Source organism: Eurosta solidaginis, chromosome 2 (assembly GCF_040869045.1).
Source record: "Eurosta solidaginis isolate ZX-2024a chromosome 2, ASM4086904v1, whole genome shotgun sequence".
Classification (NCBI taxonomy): Eukaryota; Metazoa; Arthropoda; class Insecta; order Diptera; family Tephritidae; genus Eurosta; species Eurosta solidaginis.
In genome coordinates this window covers 286,825,212-286,842,314 of record NC_090320.1, presented here as the reverse complement: position 1 = coordinate 286,842,314, position 17,103 = coordinate 286,825,212, and the positions used below count along the sequence as shown (strand labels likewise).

The 17,103-nt window shown below is 38.2% G+C and overlaps 1 protein-coding gene across 17 annotated transcripts in view; it reads right to left on the bottom strand.

Annotated features, from left to right (window-relative positions):
- Positions 1-4,265: 4,265 nt before the first annotated feature.
- Positions 4,266-17,103, bottom strand: part of LOC137241108 (uncharacterized) — a 471,192-nt gene continuing 458,354 nt past the window's right edge. For 16 of the 17 annotated variants that reach the window (XM_067768343.1, XM_067768341.1, XM_067768346.1 and 13 more), the window contains 3 exons: positions 12,105-12,859; positions 7,008-7,197; positions 4,267-6,714 (listed from right to left, as the gene is read on the bottom strand). In XM_067768343.1, the coding sequence (XP_067624444.1) occupies positions 6,235-6,714; positions 7,008-7,197; positions 12,105-12,694 (1,260 nt within the window). In that variant the 5' untranslated portion in view covers positions 12,695-12,859 and the 3' untranslated portion in view covers positions 4,267-6,234. Of the gene's footprint in view, positions 6,715-7,007; positions 7,198-12,104; positions 12,860-17,103 lie in introns of all 17 variants that reach the window. The other variant, XM_067768340.1, reaches the window with a different exon arrangement.

Here is a 17,103-nt window from a genome sequence, read left to right as displayed (position 1 = left end):
AAGCTGTTGGGTCGGATAGTATCGAGAATATACAAAACCAAATTAATGAATTAGGGGACATGTTTAGTTCGTTGATGCATCAATTGCAATCCAATCAAAATTTAACTGCAACGACTACGTGTAGTGATCTAGAGCGGGCAGCTTCTTCTGCTGGTAGTTCCATTGCAACGTCTGGGCGTAGTGGCTACTCAGTGAAGGAAATTGCCGAAACTATTCCAGAATTTGATCAAACAAAGGAATCGTCGGTATCTGTTGAACAGTTCGTAGAAGGGGTAAATACTGCGGTCCAAGCTTATCAGTGGGAGGAAAAATGTTTTCTATTAGCGGTGTATAGTCGACTGAAAGGTGCAGCAAAGTTCTGGCTGGACTCCACTGAAAATTGTATTCAAGTTGGAGTGAATTATCGAAATGTTTATGTGAAGAGTTTGGTTGTGTGCCAGATGAAGCTGATATACATTTTAAAATGTGTCAAACGACGCGTAAACCAAACGAGAGTCTCCTTGACTACTGCTTCCGTATCATTACGTTAGGTAAGAGGTTCGGGATAAGTGAATCCTCTATTGTTAAATACGCAAGAGACGGTATTAAACAACGTGAGTTTCAAATTGCCATTGCAGCAAATCGGTTTAGTTCAATGCGCGAATTTCGACAAACAGTAATAGATTACTTTAAAAACTTACCCGTGCGTAGGTTTAAACCTGAAAAGACAAATTTTGAAACAAAATCCGGTGAAACGCGAGACGGTGAAAAACGTGAAGGTTATAAACACTTAATATGTTTCAATTGTCAACAAAACGAGCACATTTCATCGAAATGTCTTCAACCACAACGTAGACGTAGGTGCAACGACTGTCAAAAAGTGCATCCTAAAACCGAGCCTGGAAATTATGGCAAGAAACGTGCTTCGACGCGTATGATCAAAACGGAATATGGAACGGTAATTCCTGAAAAAGATTTTGAGAAAGTGGTTACAATAAACGATAAAACGTTCACAGCCCTAATCGATACAGCTAGTGAGTATTGTATGATCAGTCAAACAGGGGCAGGTCAAACAAAAGGTTTCGAAGAAAAGTGTGCTTTAAGGATAAGCGGGTTTTGTGGCGGTGTGATATATGCCCATTCAAGAGTACGTGTCAATTTGAAGGTTGACGGTATTGAACAAAATTTGTATCTTTACATATTTGATGATAAATTTTTGACGGTAGATGTGTTATTGGGACAAGATGTGTTTAACAAAATGCAAATGGTGATTTCAAACGGCAAAATTAGTGTTATAAATGTATGCAATAAAAAATAATTAATGTCGAAGAGTCGCGGGACTTAGAAACGGCATCTAGGTGGATTGACAAAATTAAAGTTAGCAACGACGATTGGTTATTTGGAATGCAACTCCAGGATAACTCAATCAAAGAATTGGTAGAAAAGTTACAAAAAGGCGACCCTATGGTAAGCAAAGAATTGGTTTTAAATCATGACAGATTATTCAAAAAAGTAAAGGGGAAGGATCTTTGGGTGGTGCCAAAAGCTCTGCGCTCGCAAATTGTTAACATTGCACATGATAAAGCAGGACACCTCGAATAGGAGAAAACGATTACACGAATAAATTACCATATCTGGTTTGCGCACATGAGCAATTTTATTAAGTCGTACTTGAAATCATGCATTGGTTGTACGTACAATAAAGTGCCTGGGGGTAAAAAGGAAGGCAAATTTCATATTGGAGAAATAGAATTTATACCATTCCGAACTGTACACGTAGATCACCTACGTCCGTTTCCGAAAAGTTCAAAGCGCAATGAACATAATCTCGTTTGTATCGATGCTTCCACACGTTTCACTATTGTGCGCGCAGTCAAGACTACAGCAACTAAACACGTTATCGAGGTATTTAATGAATTAAGTAGTTACGTGGGGATTCCAAGTAGAATCATTTCAGATCACGGAACGGCATTTACGTCCAAGGATTTTAAGGATTTTTGTAAAGAAATGACATCCAACAAATCTGTAACGCTGTTCGGATACCAAGGGCAAATAAATTGGTGGAGAGATGTAACAAAACAATACATTCGATGTTACTGCCTTCAGTTAACAGTGATAAGAAATGGGATGATGTATTACGAGCAATTCAATGGACTACCAACAGCATGCGTAATAAAATTTCATCGAGGTCACCTCAGGAGTTATTATTCGAGTTTTAAACCACGCGATATTTTGAAAAATAAAATAGTACTTGCGCTACAAAATGATGAATCAACGAATGAGAATTTGATAAACGATTATGAAGAGGCAGCTGAACGTATACAGAAGGAACATTTTAAAAGCAAACAACGCTACGACAAAACCCATAAAACCCCTAAAATGTATAACGTCGAGGATTTGGTAGTGGTTAAATACGAGACACCTAGTACTGGCAATTCGCGCAAACTTGAACCGCGGTACAAGGGTCCATTCCAAATATCACGAATTCTTGGTATTGATCGGTATGTCGTACAGAACATACCTGGTGCTCAACGAAGTGGAAAGTATTACTCTTCAGTTTACTCAAGTGACAAAATAAAACCATGGTGTGCGCTTCCCGATATTTTTGATGATGATTTACATAATATCGACGACGAGGATACTGATAATTTACTGGGCACGAATCGAGATCGATCCGAGGCTGCAGGTATGGCCGAGTTGTAAGGCAATCCAGAAAACCACTTTGTGCTACTTTACTTTACTCTCACTTTTCTTCACGACAAAGTAGCCAATGAACGGCGAGTCAAGAAAATATAAAATTATTAAAATGTTTTTCAAATATTTGTCAGTCGAATTTTATTGTATAAAGAAAACGGAATAAATTAGTTTTTTTTCGATTGCGTTCAAATTAATGCGAAGAACATTTTTCTTTTCTTAACGGTCATCCTTACACTGTTTTAATACCAAACTATAATTAAAACAAGTAAGGAAGGCTAAGTTCGGGTGTAACCGAACATTACATACTCAGTTGAGAGCTATGGAGACAAAATAAGGAAAATCACCATGTAGGAAAATGAACCTAGGGTAACCCTGGAATGTGGTTGTATGACATGGGTATCAAATGGAAGGTATTTAAAAGTATTTTAAGAGAGGTGAACCAGGGCTGACTCTAGAATTTGTTTGTACGATATGGGTATCAAATGAAAGCTGTTACTGAGCATTTTAAGAGGAAGTGAGCCTTAGGTCTATCGGTGGACGCCTTTTCGAGATAACGCCATTAAGGTGGACCAGGGGTGACTCTAGAATGTGTTTTATACGATATGGGTATCAAATGAAAGGTGGTAATGAGTATTTTAAAAGGGAATGGGCTTTAGTTCTGAACGCCTTTTCGAGAAACCGCCATAAAGGTGGACCAGGGGTGACTCTAGAATATGTTTGTACGATATGGGTATCAAATGAAAGATGTTAATGAGTATCCATGCGCGCAGGTTGATCATCAAGGAAAACTCCAGAGGGTACAATGGAGCCGCCTTTTTTTGACTTTATATAGTTCCAAAAAGTTTTAGGATTCGATTTAATATTCGACTCAATATTATAAATATAGTTATTGTACAGAAACTTATCCAAATGATTTAATATCTTTAAATAGTGCTTGTACTTAGTAAAGAATATATGATTCTTTGACCGTTTGAAGTTACGCAAATATTTATTTTTTATGTTCTTCAGTTTTTTTAATTCTTTCGAATACCACGGAAGTTTATACGGCCTCTTTCGCTTTACCGGAATTTTATCCAAAGAGTGACTAAATAGATTGGATTTGAACGTGGCGAAGCAGTTAGAGGTATCAAGTCCCTCCAGTAATTCGTCCCAGTTTATTTCCATTAAAAAATCGTTAAATCTAGGAAAATCGCATGAATTGAAGTTGAATGTTAATCTGCTATCTGAAGTATCCGACGCATAACAATAAAAACTACAAGTAATGACCAGGGGTAGGTGATGCCTATCCTTGGGAATAACTGCATTAGGTCTATAGGTGGACGGCTTTTCGAGATATCGTCATTAGGGTGGGCCAGGGGTGACTCTAGAATGTTTGTACGATATGGGTATCAAACGAAAGGTGTTACTGAGCATTTTAAGAGGGAGTGGGCATTAGGTCTATAGGTGGACGCCTTTTCGAGATATCGCCATTAGGGTGGGCGAGGGGTGACTCTAGAATGTGTTTGTACGATATGGATATCAAATTAAAGGTATTAATGAGGGTTTTAAAAGCGAGAGACCCCTAGATGTATATGTGAAGGCGTTCTCGCGATATCGACCAAAATGTGGACCAGGTGATCCAGAAAATCATCTGTCGGGTACTGCTAATTTATTTATATATGCAATACCACTAACAGTATTCCTGCTAACATTCCAAGGGCTGTTGATTTCGCCTTGTAGAACTTTTTCATTTTCTTCTACTAGGTGTCACACCCATTTTACAAAGTTTTTTCCAAAGTTATATTTTGCGTCAATAAACCAATTTAGTTACCATGTTTCATCCCTTTTTTCGTATTTGGTATAGAATTATGGCATTTTTTTCATTTTTCGTAATTTTCGATATCGATAAAGTGGGCGTGGTTATGGTCGGATTTCGGCCATTTTTTATACAAGATAAAGTGAGTTCAGATAAGTACGTGGGCTAAGTTTAATAAAGATATATCGGTTTTTGCTCAAGTTATTGTGTTAACGGCCGAGCGGAAGGACAGACGGTGGACTGCGTATAAAAACTGGGCGTGGCTTCCACCGATTTCGCCCTTTTTCACAGAGAACAGTTACCGTCATAGAGTCTATGCCCCTACCAAATTTGAGAAGGATTGGTAAATTTTTGTTCGACTTATGGCATTAAAAGTATTCAAGACAAACTAAATGAAAATGGGAGGAGCCACGTCCATTTTGAAATTTTCTTTTATTTTTGTATTTTGTTGCATCATATCATTACTGGAGTTGAATTTTGACTTAATTTACTTATATACAGTAAAGATATTAAATTTTTTGTTAAAATTTGAATTAAAAAAAATTTTTTTTTTAAAAGTGGGCGTGTTCTTCATCCAATTTTGCTAATTTTTATTTAGCACATATACAGTAATAGTAGTAACGTTCCTGCCAAATTTCATCATGATATCTTCAACGACTGCCAAATTACAGCTTGCAAAACTTTTAAATTACCTTCTTGTAAAAGTGGGCGGTGCCACGCCCACTGTCCAAAATCTTACCAATTTTCTATTCTGCGTTATAACGTCAACCCATCTACCAAGTTTCATCGCTTTAACCGCCTTTGGCAATGAATTATCGCATTTTTTCGATTTTTCGAAATTTTCGATATCGAAAAAGTGGGCGTGGTTATAGTCCGATATCGTTCATTTTTAATAGCGATCTGAGATGAGTTCCCAGGAATCTACATACCAAATTTCATCAAGATACCTCAAAATTTACTCAAGTTATCGTGTTAACGGACAGACGGACGGACGGACGGACATGGCTCAATCAAATTTTTTTTCGATACTGATGATTTTGATATATGGAAGTCTATATCTATCTCGATTCCTTTATACCTGTACAACCAACCGTTATCCAATCAAAGTTAATATACTCTGTGAGCTTTGCTCAACTGAGTATAAAAAATATAATGTTACGTATACACACCGGTACCCGTCTTAACTGGTGGTTCGATTATGTTTGCGTTTAATTGGACAGTTTTTAATAGAGCAACCTGCTTATACCCAAATTATTTATAATTAATACATCTTTGTTTAACTAATAGTAACTTACTTTTTAATACTTAAGAGAAAAAATAAGGAAAAAATAAATTTCATATATAATATATATTAAAATAGGTATAAGTAAAGTAAAATAAATAAATACATGACAGAAGGAAATAACTAAGGATTATGATAACTATTGAGAAAGCAGACAATCGCAAAAACGAAGGAAGGACGCATTCTCGAGGAACATTGGTAGTTGGCTGCTGGTAATGAGGCAACTGGAACTGAGTAGGAACTGCCACTTTTAACCATCTTAACCAGCTGCTTGCTTGTATGTGTGTGTACGTGTGTGTGAACGTAGAGCAGCTGTTATTGTCAAAAGTAGTTTCAGTAGTGCTGGTTTTGCTGCGGCAAACATTATGGTTACCATTTTCCATTGATTGTTTAATAAATTGTCGCTGTTGATCCAATAAATGCACGCCTAGTTACATAAAAGAATGAGCAAATGAGAAATTGTGGCTCTTACTTAGGTCAGTCATTCCTCGATAGTACAAAGATTGGGTGCACGTAAAATGATGCCATTCAATTTGCCGCCATTAGCCAATAGGACTGTTGCTGAACCAGCTGAACCATTACTAAAGCCATTGATTCTAGACTTTCCACGTGGTTGCTTCGGTTCTTGTTGCAAGTTAGTGTAAAGCTTTTGTTGTCTTTGCTGAAGTTGTTGTTGTTGTTGTTGCTTGAATATTGAATGCCTTTGGTGTTGATGATGCGAATGTGGATGTGGATGCACGTATACGCCCGTATCACGTAACTTACGATACAAAGATATATATTTACCAGCTTGCGTGGTTCTAGGAACTATATATTTTTCACAGAATGTAGTTTTCGAACATGCTGCTGCACTTAGCTTATCGTAGTCAAGCGCTTGCAGAAATGCCAATACGAATGTATAACAATTGTGACTATCCTCTTGATAATGGGCAATGGTCCAACGATCAGATTGATTACATATCTGCAGGTTAGAAAACATATGTTAAAGCAAGTATGAATAGCCACACAAAACAGCAAAAGCAAAGACAAATAATAGACATACGTAAAGTGATTGAGTTGAAAAGATGGCGTTCGTATCTATGTATGTATGTGTGTGTGTGTAATGTATGTGGTCTTCAGTGCATAGCAAAATTCTTTTCCTTGGTTTGAGGCATGCAATGAAGCATACTGAAGCCATATGCATTTTATGCTCTGTATATATGTGTGTGTGTGTGCATTGATGTTGTTGTTGTTGTTCTAACAAAGATAATTTACCTGTTTTAGTATGTCATCCCAATAGTCGTACCATGGTTCGGGTACATCGCCCACCAATAGACATTGCCACCAATCAGACATTCGTACAGTGTCGGCACGATGACGCCTCAAACCATGTCTATCGAATTCCACAACGCAGCCCGTTGAGGTCGTCACAGCTATGTGTAAATCTGTTGAGTTGTTGTAATCGCTATAAAATAGAAATATTAAAAATCTTCAAACAAAACAAGTAAGGAAGGCTAAGTTCGGGTGTAACTGAACATTACATACTCAGCTGAGAGCTTTGGAGACAAAATAAGGGAAAATCACCATTTAGGAAAATGAACCTAGGGTAACCCTGGAATGTGTTTGTATGGCATGGGTATCAACTGGAAGGTATTAAAGAGTACTTTAGAAGGGAGTGGTCCGTAGTTCTATAGGTGCACACCTTTTCGAGATATCGCCATAAATGTGGATCAGCGGTGACTCTATAACGTGTTTGTACGATACGGGTATCAAATTAAAGGTAGTAATGAGAGTTTTAAAAGGGAGTGACCTTTAGTAGTATATGTGAAGGCGTTTTCCAGATATCGACCCAAAAGTAGCCCAGGGTGACCCAGAATCACCATATTTCATCCCTTTTTTATACCTTTATATTAAGTCGCTTTCATGTTTGTCCCCTCATTTCCTTACGAATTTTTGACCCACGGAAAAGTCTTTTTCGGTAACTTCCCGTTGAGCTAGACATTTGATATTTAGAGCATAGTTAAGATCTGGGAGACATTACAATGCAAGTGAAAAAAATCCGCCAGGTGGCGCACGGATCGAGATATACATAAATTTAATTTTAAAATGGAAATTTTGTGATCGACTTTTAACCAACTTCTCGGTGATCCAGAGTTTTGAAACTTAGCGCACAGTTTGCGAGTCGATGGCACTACAATTTGCGGAAAACAAAATGCCGCCAGGTGGCAGACGAATCGAGATAAACCAAAATCCCTGAAAATCCATGAAAAAAAGCAGGGAATTTTGCGATCGATTTTTAAATAACTTCCCGCTGAGCTAGAGACGTGTAGCTTGGACCGTGAGTCAGAACCCGGTGACAATGCAATATTTTATCAAAAAAAAAAAAGCGCTAGGTGGCGCATGGATCGGGATTTAAGAAAATTAGTTTTGATTTGGGAATTTTGAATCCATTTTTATCTAAGTTCCCGGTCACAGAGGAACTTATAACTTAGCATATAGTTTGCGAGTCTATGGCACTACAATTCGTGGGAAACAAAATACCGCCAGGTGGCAGACGAACCGAGATAAACGAAAATCCCTGAAAATCCCGGAAAAACGGAGGGAATCTTGCGATCGATTTTTAAATAACTTCTCGGTGAGCTAGAGACCTGATACTTCGGCCGTGAGTCAGATCCCGGTGACAATGCAATGTTTGAACAAAAAAATTTCGCAAGGTGCCGCATGGATCGAGATATTCAGAAAATTCGTTTTGATTTGAGAATCTTTCAATTCATTTTTAACTAACTTCTAGGTGACCTAGAGACTCGAAACTTGGCGCAAAATTCGAGGCTTGGTGACGATACAATTTATAGAAAACAAAGTTCTGCTAGGTGGCGTGGTAATTGAGATAACTACAAATCCCTGAAAAACGAGGGGAATCTTGAGATCGATTTTTGAATAACTTGCCGGTGAGCTGGAGACTTGGAACTTGGGCCGTGGGTCAGGACCCAGTGGCAATGCAACATTTGATAAAAAAAAATCGCTAAGTGGCGCACGCGGATCGAGATGGTAAGAAAACACATTTTAATTTGGGAATCTTTCAATCCATATTTAACTAACTTCCCGGTTACCTAGAGACTTAAAACTTGGCACTTAGTTAGAGGCCTAGTGACAATACAACTTATACAAAACAAATTTCCGCTAGGTGGCGCGCTAATCAATATAACTGCAAATCCTTGAAAAACGAGGGGAATCTTGCAAACGATTTTTAAGTCACTTCAAGGTGAGCTAGAGACTTAAAACTTGCGCCGTGAGTCAGAACCCAAAATTCCAAATGCCTTTTTGTGTGCAGTACTAAAAAAGTGAAGATAAAAAGATGATAAAAACCTTTATATAAATGGACCAAAAAATAGAAGGCAATTTTTCCTTCAATACAGACATAATCTTGTTGAATTTTGACTAAAAGACTTTAACAATAGCTCTTTTAAAAGAATTTTGGGATTTAAAATTATAAAGGTAGAGCGAGTGCTTAAATTTTAAATAATCAATTACTTAATCCCAAGTACATGGTTTGCCTTAAATTGAAAGATTGCGCTTCACCTTAATAGTTTTAAATACCAAAATTTTTTAAAAGAGCTATTGTTAAAGTTTTTTAGTAAAAAAAAAATTGCCTTCTATTTTTTGGTCCATTTATACAAAGGTAGTCCTTAAAATGTTTTTATCAATTTTTTTTCCTATTTGGTATAGAATTATGGCATTTTTTCATTTTTCGAAATTTTCGATATCGAAAAAGTGGGCGTGGTTATAGCCGGATTTCGCCCATTTTCACTACCAAGATAAATTGAGTCGAGATAAGTACGTGAACTAAGTTTAGTAACGATATATCAATTTTTGCTCAAGTTATCGTGTTAACGGCCAAGGGGAAGGGCAGACGGTCGACTGTGTATAAAAACAAGGTGTGGCGTCAACCGATTTCGCCCATTTTCACAGCAACCGGCATAGAAGCTATGTCCTTATCAAATTTCACAAGGATTGGTAAATTTTTGTTTCACTTATGGCGTTAAAAGTATTCTAGACAAATTAAATGAAAAAGGGGGGAGCCACGCCCAATTTGAAATTTTGTTTTATTTTGGTATTTTTTTGCACCACATCATTACTGGAATTGAATGTTGACAGAATTTATTTATATACTGTAAAGATATTCAATTTTTTGTTAAAATTTAAATTTAAAATTTTTTTTAAGTGGGCGTGTTCGTCATCCGATATTGCTATATACACATATAGTAATAGGAGTAACGTTCCTGCAAAATTTCATAATGATATATTCAAGGACTGCCAAATTAAGGCTTACAGAACTTTTAAATTACCTTCTTTTGAAAGTGGGCCGTTCCACGCCCATTTTCCAAAATTTTACAAATTTTCTATTTTGCATCATAAGGTCAACGCACCTATCAAGTTTTATCGCTTTATCCGTCTTTTGTAATTAATTATCGCACTTTTTCGGTTTTTCGAAGTTTTCGACATCGAAAAAGTGGGCGTGGTTATAATCCGATATCGTTCATTTTAAATATCGATCTGAGATACCCAGGAACTTACATACCAAATTTCATTAATATACCTCAACATTTACTCAAATTATCGTATTTACAGACGGACAGACGGACATGGCTAAATGAATTTCTTTTTTCGTCCAGATCATTTTGATATATAGAAGTTTATATCTATTTCGATTAGTTTATGCCGTTACCGATTACCGTCATGCGAACAAAGTTGGTATACTCTGTGAGCTCTGCTCAGCTGAGTATAACAAAGTTAGCAACTAAAAAAGGCATAATCTAAAGTTTACAATTAACCCAATCTAATATTGGGTGAAATTGAACAAGGAAAAACTCAGGAGCTTTACGAATCCTAATGTTTCTGCACGTCTCTACCCCCTTTAGGTAAGACGCTTCTGCTGATACATATATGCATGGCATTATAAAAACTTTTCCCTTGTACTCTTCAGTCACACCTTAACATATCACAGCCCTGTTGGTATTACATTAAGAGGGACGCTTCACATGCAAGGCACTAAATGACTTCTTGAAATATGACGCAAAAAAGGCGTCACCTTTTGTCTCTGATTACCTGATTGTACCCAAACGCATTTGCACCTAACACAAGCCGTTTTTTGTACTTTTCTTGATCCGCCAATCTTTTTTTTATTTCGGTTAGACTTTCTTGTTATGTGCCATGAAATAAGATGACAGAATACAATTTTTCTTTCGCCGAGATCCCTTTAAACTGCCCAGATTCTACCGTATTAAATTTGTTGTGCCTTAGACTTCTTTCTTAGTTGCAGATCAAGTTGCGCCTATTTTTTCAAGAGCTGGCAAGACATATCTTACTCGTTTGTGTGTCTAGTATGACCTATCTCCGCGAGCGGACGTGAAATACCTTTTAATGTCGTGTTGGCATTTTTGCAATCTGACCATGCAATTTGTTCAATGAGCCTGCATGAAGCCACCTCCAAGCTATAATATTGATACAGTCGCCTAGGAACTTATTAAGTTCCCTTTCTGCAGATCTTTACCATTTAGTAGATTTCTTTCTTAAGACATTGCTATCGTCCACTTGTGGTACAGTCAGGGATTGCTTTACACTTTCTGGAATGCCGCTTTGTAGCGAAACTCACAGAATAGCTTGAGGTAGGTCGGCCACTCCCAGTCTGCCTTGGATTGCACCGCAGTCAAGCTCGGAGCCGTTATTGCCGCCTGGCTGTCTGAGTAGATGCTATATTATATAAAAATGACGTGGTACCTTGATTTTATGGTTACGTCGAGTTTTTCAATAAAAAAATAACCGCCGCCAACCTTTCCTGGCCTCGCATAAATGATAATCCAACTAGGTTCCTCATTAAATTCAACCGTCTCTCCTTAGGTCCACTGATCGGGATACTAACGGGCCACTGCCTGATGGGAATACACGTCGAACGCATGGGAATTCCAACCAACGATTTTTGTTGGAGCTGCAGGAATAAAGAGGAGATAGAAAGCGTCGAGCAGTTCCTCTGTAGATGCCCTGCTCTGGCAAGTATACATATGGAATGTCTGAATAAGTATTTCATCGACTGCTTAGCAGAACTTGGCTTTGCAAAAATTGAAAATAGTCTACCCTACATCAGGAGAACAAATTGGTTCAAATTCTAACACATCTAAACGAGGAAAGGCTATAGCCCACACAGTGGTATCACAATGGGCCAGCAAGCCTTAGTGTGTCCTTCGACTGTAAACTTTCACCCTTTCGCGTGAATATAAGCTTCTAAAGCATTTTACATTAACTTACAAAATAATATGCAACATCAAAGAAGTCTTCTGGCAAATACAGCTGACTTCTTTTTTATTTTATACTCACTTGAGAAAATCGCCTGTGGTTGGACGCAAAATAATCGCGCAGGGATACTGCGAGGCGCGTATAAATGGATAGGGCAAACGAAATGGTAGCAAACGCGTCGATGCGCCAATACCACCACCAGGAAAACGATCGTCTGTAGTGCTATTGCGACTATTGCTATCTGCTTCGCTAGCACAATGAGCTTCTCCCTCATCAACATCGCCCTTAGCTCCTGCAGGCTTACCGCAACCATCACTACCACCGACGTCGTCGCCCGTATCTAATATTTGTTTGCATTTGGGACAACGATGAGGTAAATGAAAGCAGAAAACTTTTACATTGCAATGATGAAAGCATAAAATGCCTGGATCTGAGGTAATTTTTATTTTTGTTGCTGTTGCTGTTGGTGTTGTTGTTGCTTGTATTGCAGAAGACAATGATGTGGCAAGTGTGTCGCGCAATGCTGTTGTGGTATCTACTTTTGTTGTTGTTATTGTTGTTATACTATCACTTGTTTTTGTTAATCGAATACTGGTCGGCGTTGCCATTGTTGAGTTGGTTGTTGTCATTGCATTTGTTGTTGTTGTTGCGTCGCTGGCGACCGACGGCATATAACTGCAATTTCGTTTATTTAGGTGCCTGCCTACCTTTTTCAATTCGCCTTCGTCTTCTCCGTTAGCCCCTACTTTTGCGCTCCGTTTGTGGCTTTTTATACTTTTTTATGATCTCTATTCTTCTTAGCTGCTGCTGCTGGTATTGCTTGTTCCGTGTTTGTCCTGCAATGATACGTAAAGTACTCGTAAGTGAAATTGAATTATTGGTGCACTGGGTGTGTGTGTGTGTGCAGGCTAGTTGTAAGCGCAACTACTTTTGTAGCGTATTGAACACTTGTCGACAATTACTACTTGAATCATTGAGCCCTGTTTTAGGCAACGACCAATTGCAGGCAACAACCATGTTATTGGCGCACGGTGGGATGAAACCGGGAAAAAACGCACAAAAAATTCGTCCCGGATTCCAAACCACCAAAGTAAACACAGGCTCTGATTTGGGTTCTATGATCTGAGATCGAGGATAAACTGTGCTCATATCTGAAACCTCTAGTTTATCTAAGATTTAAATAAACCCGCATGGCAAGTTGTACAGGAAAGGAAATCCAGATCTCAAACGAGTGCAGAACACTGGACCTAAACCTCCTAAGATAAAAATCTTACTCTGACATAGAAGTCTCAAAGGAGAGCGAGTACGAGACTGAACCGAAGTCTTAATCAAGGGAACGGTGCCAAATATCAAGAGTAGGAGTCGGAATAGAGATGGAAGGTGGTAGTAGCGGTGAGAGTAGGGTTTGGAATGGGAGGGGAAATGCAAGTTGTAGTGGGAGTTAGAACGATTGGTGTTAGGATAAGAGTCGGACTCCCTGTGGGAGTATTATTTGGAGTGAGAATGAGCCTGGAAGTAAAAGTAGGACTGACATATCTACATAGAACCCATACGAGACGAACGATTTAGGGACCCAAACTTGAGCTGACATCTCAACCTAAGCTGCCAGAGCACCCGAGAGCAAATGCGAATCCTGAATTGAAATCTTTGCCGATATCGAATAAGAGGCCGATCCCTGAGCTGACACCTCAACCGAGAGTGAATATGAGAACGGACACTGAAAGGACGTCTAAACTTTAGGAAATAGAACTGATATTGGGAGGAGGAGTTGGCATGGTGGTGGGAGTGTGAGAAAGAGTGGGAATAGGAGTGGCCGTGGAAATGTAAGTAGAAGTGGAAGTGGGAGTGAGGGTGGAAGTTTTAAGCGGAGTGAGATTGGCTGTAGTAGTTGTAGTGGATTGGGAAGTGACAGTGGGAGTGAACCTTAACTGACATCTCCAACAAGAACCAATATGAAACCATCGAATACGAGACTGAACACTGCCAAGATATTTCAAACGAGAGCCAATACGAAGTCGGCCTTGAACTCATATCTCAACCGAGAGCCACAACGAGACCGAGCTCAAGAGAAATAAAATACCATCGAATTTGGCAGCAAAGCAAATACCCTTGTCTGAAACAGCCACAAAAGCGTATACGTAAAATGAATACATGTAGATAATTGGAGAGGGAATTTAAAACGGACGGTCTCGGTTCCGAATGAAACTAAGGGAAAAATAACAATAGATTGAATCGGAGGTTGAGACTAAATTCATCAGCGGAACAGAAATAGGAGACCTATATCGATAACGAAGCTTTAACAAAAAAAGTATCGGAACTTTGGAAACAGTAAGAATTTTAAGAACTAAGGATTTCGAAAAGGAGCAATAACTTAATTTAGAAAAGAAATAAGAAATAGGATTGGAACTGAAATAGACACTGAATCCAAAAACAGAGCTGTGCCCTTAACAAAAAAGAAAACTAGAGCCATTATTTGAGCTCAAGTTAAACCAAAGCTTTACCTAGATATGTTACAGGAAATAAAAACGAATCAAGACTGAATCTGAAATGGATACTGAATTCGAAACCAGTAAAAACAAAACAACATACAGAAAAAAAAGAACCTCCAATCGAAACTGGTGGCTGCCGTGGTGTAGAGGTAGCGTGCTTAGCCTATTACACCGAAGATCGTGGAAAGCAGCATCAAAAAATGTATAAACAAGTTATTCAATTATGAAAAAGTAATTTGGCCAACACTCTGAGTTTGTTTCTGCCATTAAAAGCTTCTCAGTGAAAACACATCTGCCTTGCAGATGTCGTTCGGCGTCGGCTAATAAGAGCACCAGACAAATTGGAAGAGAAAATCGGCCTAAAATCTCTTCGGAGGTTATAGCGCCTTGTACTTAACCGAAACTGGAAAGAAAACCGGTGGTGTTATTGGAACGGAAGTTAAAGCTGAATGTAAAAGCGGAACAGAGACGGGAAGGAATACCGAATAGAGATAACTCGAAACAAGATTGGAATTGAAACCAAACCCACCCAAAGCTAACTCAGAGACACCACAAAAATAGACACCTATTTCCAGGCTTACACCGAAACCAACAAACAGATCCCAAACAAGAACCTTACAAAGAATTGAAACGAAAATCGGATTGACAACTAAACCAGTAACCCAAGCAACAATTTAAACTAGTAGCAAAACCGGAGCGTAAAAACAAATTAGAACCGAATTGAAGTTGAATCCGAAAGGAAAAAACATTGTAACTGGCAAATTATTTCGAAACCGGAGATCACAAACTTGAGCTTAAGCAAAAACTGAAACAGGAAGTTGAGTTAAATTTTAATCGGGAATTTAAACAAGAACCGAAACTTGAATCAAGATCGGAGCATCACCTATAACGCAATCAAAAACTTAAACCATAGCTTAAAGAAAAAAGGAAGTCAGCGCCAAAGCTTTCACCATAACGAAAAACGAAAACTAACGGGGAGCGGTATCCAACATCAGCAGCAAGCCCAAAATCGGACTACAAACCAGGATCGAAACAGGAACCGAAAAAATAATCGGAACTAGGACCTAAATCGGAATCGGAACCAAAACCGGACTAGTGGGCAATCGGAAATGATATACAAAAATTTTGAGTTTGTAATCCTAATTAGGTAATTCACCTCGTTTCAAGGAGCGATGCTTTCTATGCCATTGTACAGTAGGCAATAGGACAAAAAAGCTCGCTGGCTTACGAATTTTTAAATTTCATTTTGTTGTATCAAAAAATTGGTGTTGTGCTGGAGGCGCGGGTAGCAGTTATGTGAAGAGACGTTCCTTGTCAAATTTGTGACATATAACAACTTATTAAAGCCATTGGAAAAGAGGTTGCTTGAATGAGTATGTATGTATGCATGTACAGCCATGTATGCAAATGCGTATGCATGTATTACATTCAGTCCTTAAAATATGCTAATAAAGGATATTGTGTGCGTTCAAAATAGGAACCACCAACTTCCCATGCATTGCGGTATTTCAAATTTACAGCTGGCCGTGTTCCACGTTTCTTGTTTAACCAATTTGTCTGAGTTGTGAGATGTCGTCAGTAACAATGAAACAAATTTCTACAGTTCATTGCTGACAATAAGGAATGACAAACGAAAATGGATTCAAGTGTAAGGAGGTCTTAGCAATTAGGAAAAATCGAACTAGATAATTTTGAGAGAAATTTGCAGTTTGTTTAAGTGTTAAAAAATCGAGCTATGACAATCACTAAACATGTGCATATGTATATTGAACCATTCTGCGACAACAAGTAATAAAAGCCAAAGTCGAGTTAAAATAAAACAGAAATTTGACGAGCATTTAGGCAATTCAAGAGGTGTAATATTCGTCGTATATGCAATGTTTCAATGACATTTTATTCCCGAAGCCATTTAAAGAATCAAAATCATAAGACCTTGAAACGAAAACGACACTATTTTCAAATGCCTAGCTGTATTATACGTAATGTTTGGCAGGAACATTTCACCTTAATGCTATATAACGAGGGGGATGATGAACCTAATGGGAGATTCAAGGGAATGTTGAGCGCTATATTATATCTAATCAGTTTTACCAACCCAACTGTAAAACAAAAAATCTTAATACATATATTACTTCTTCTTAATATACATATCAGAGAACTGCAAAAATCACAATTTTCTTGATTTAATCAAACACTAAAGCTTGCATTCACATTCAATCATGCGAATAAAGTTGGATCATTGAACACGATCATGTTTCCGAACATTGTTGTGTTCGATTTTTGCTGTTCTCTGATACATATGTATATCTCGGACCGATTTTGATGAAAGTTTGTCTATGTTTGAGGGGTTTGAAGATGTTTTAAGCTCACAATTCGGTCCGGAGAGTGGACCAGGGACCGACCTCTTACAAAAAGTTTAGTTTATGGTGCGATTTGATTGAAATTCGGTACTGGTATACCGTTTTGACACAACAACAAAAACAGCAAGCAACCACACTTATACACAAGGCAACGAAGAATATTCCATACACATAACTAGCAGATTGAGGCAGAGAGGTTATATACACAAGTTACATACATATATGTAGCCG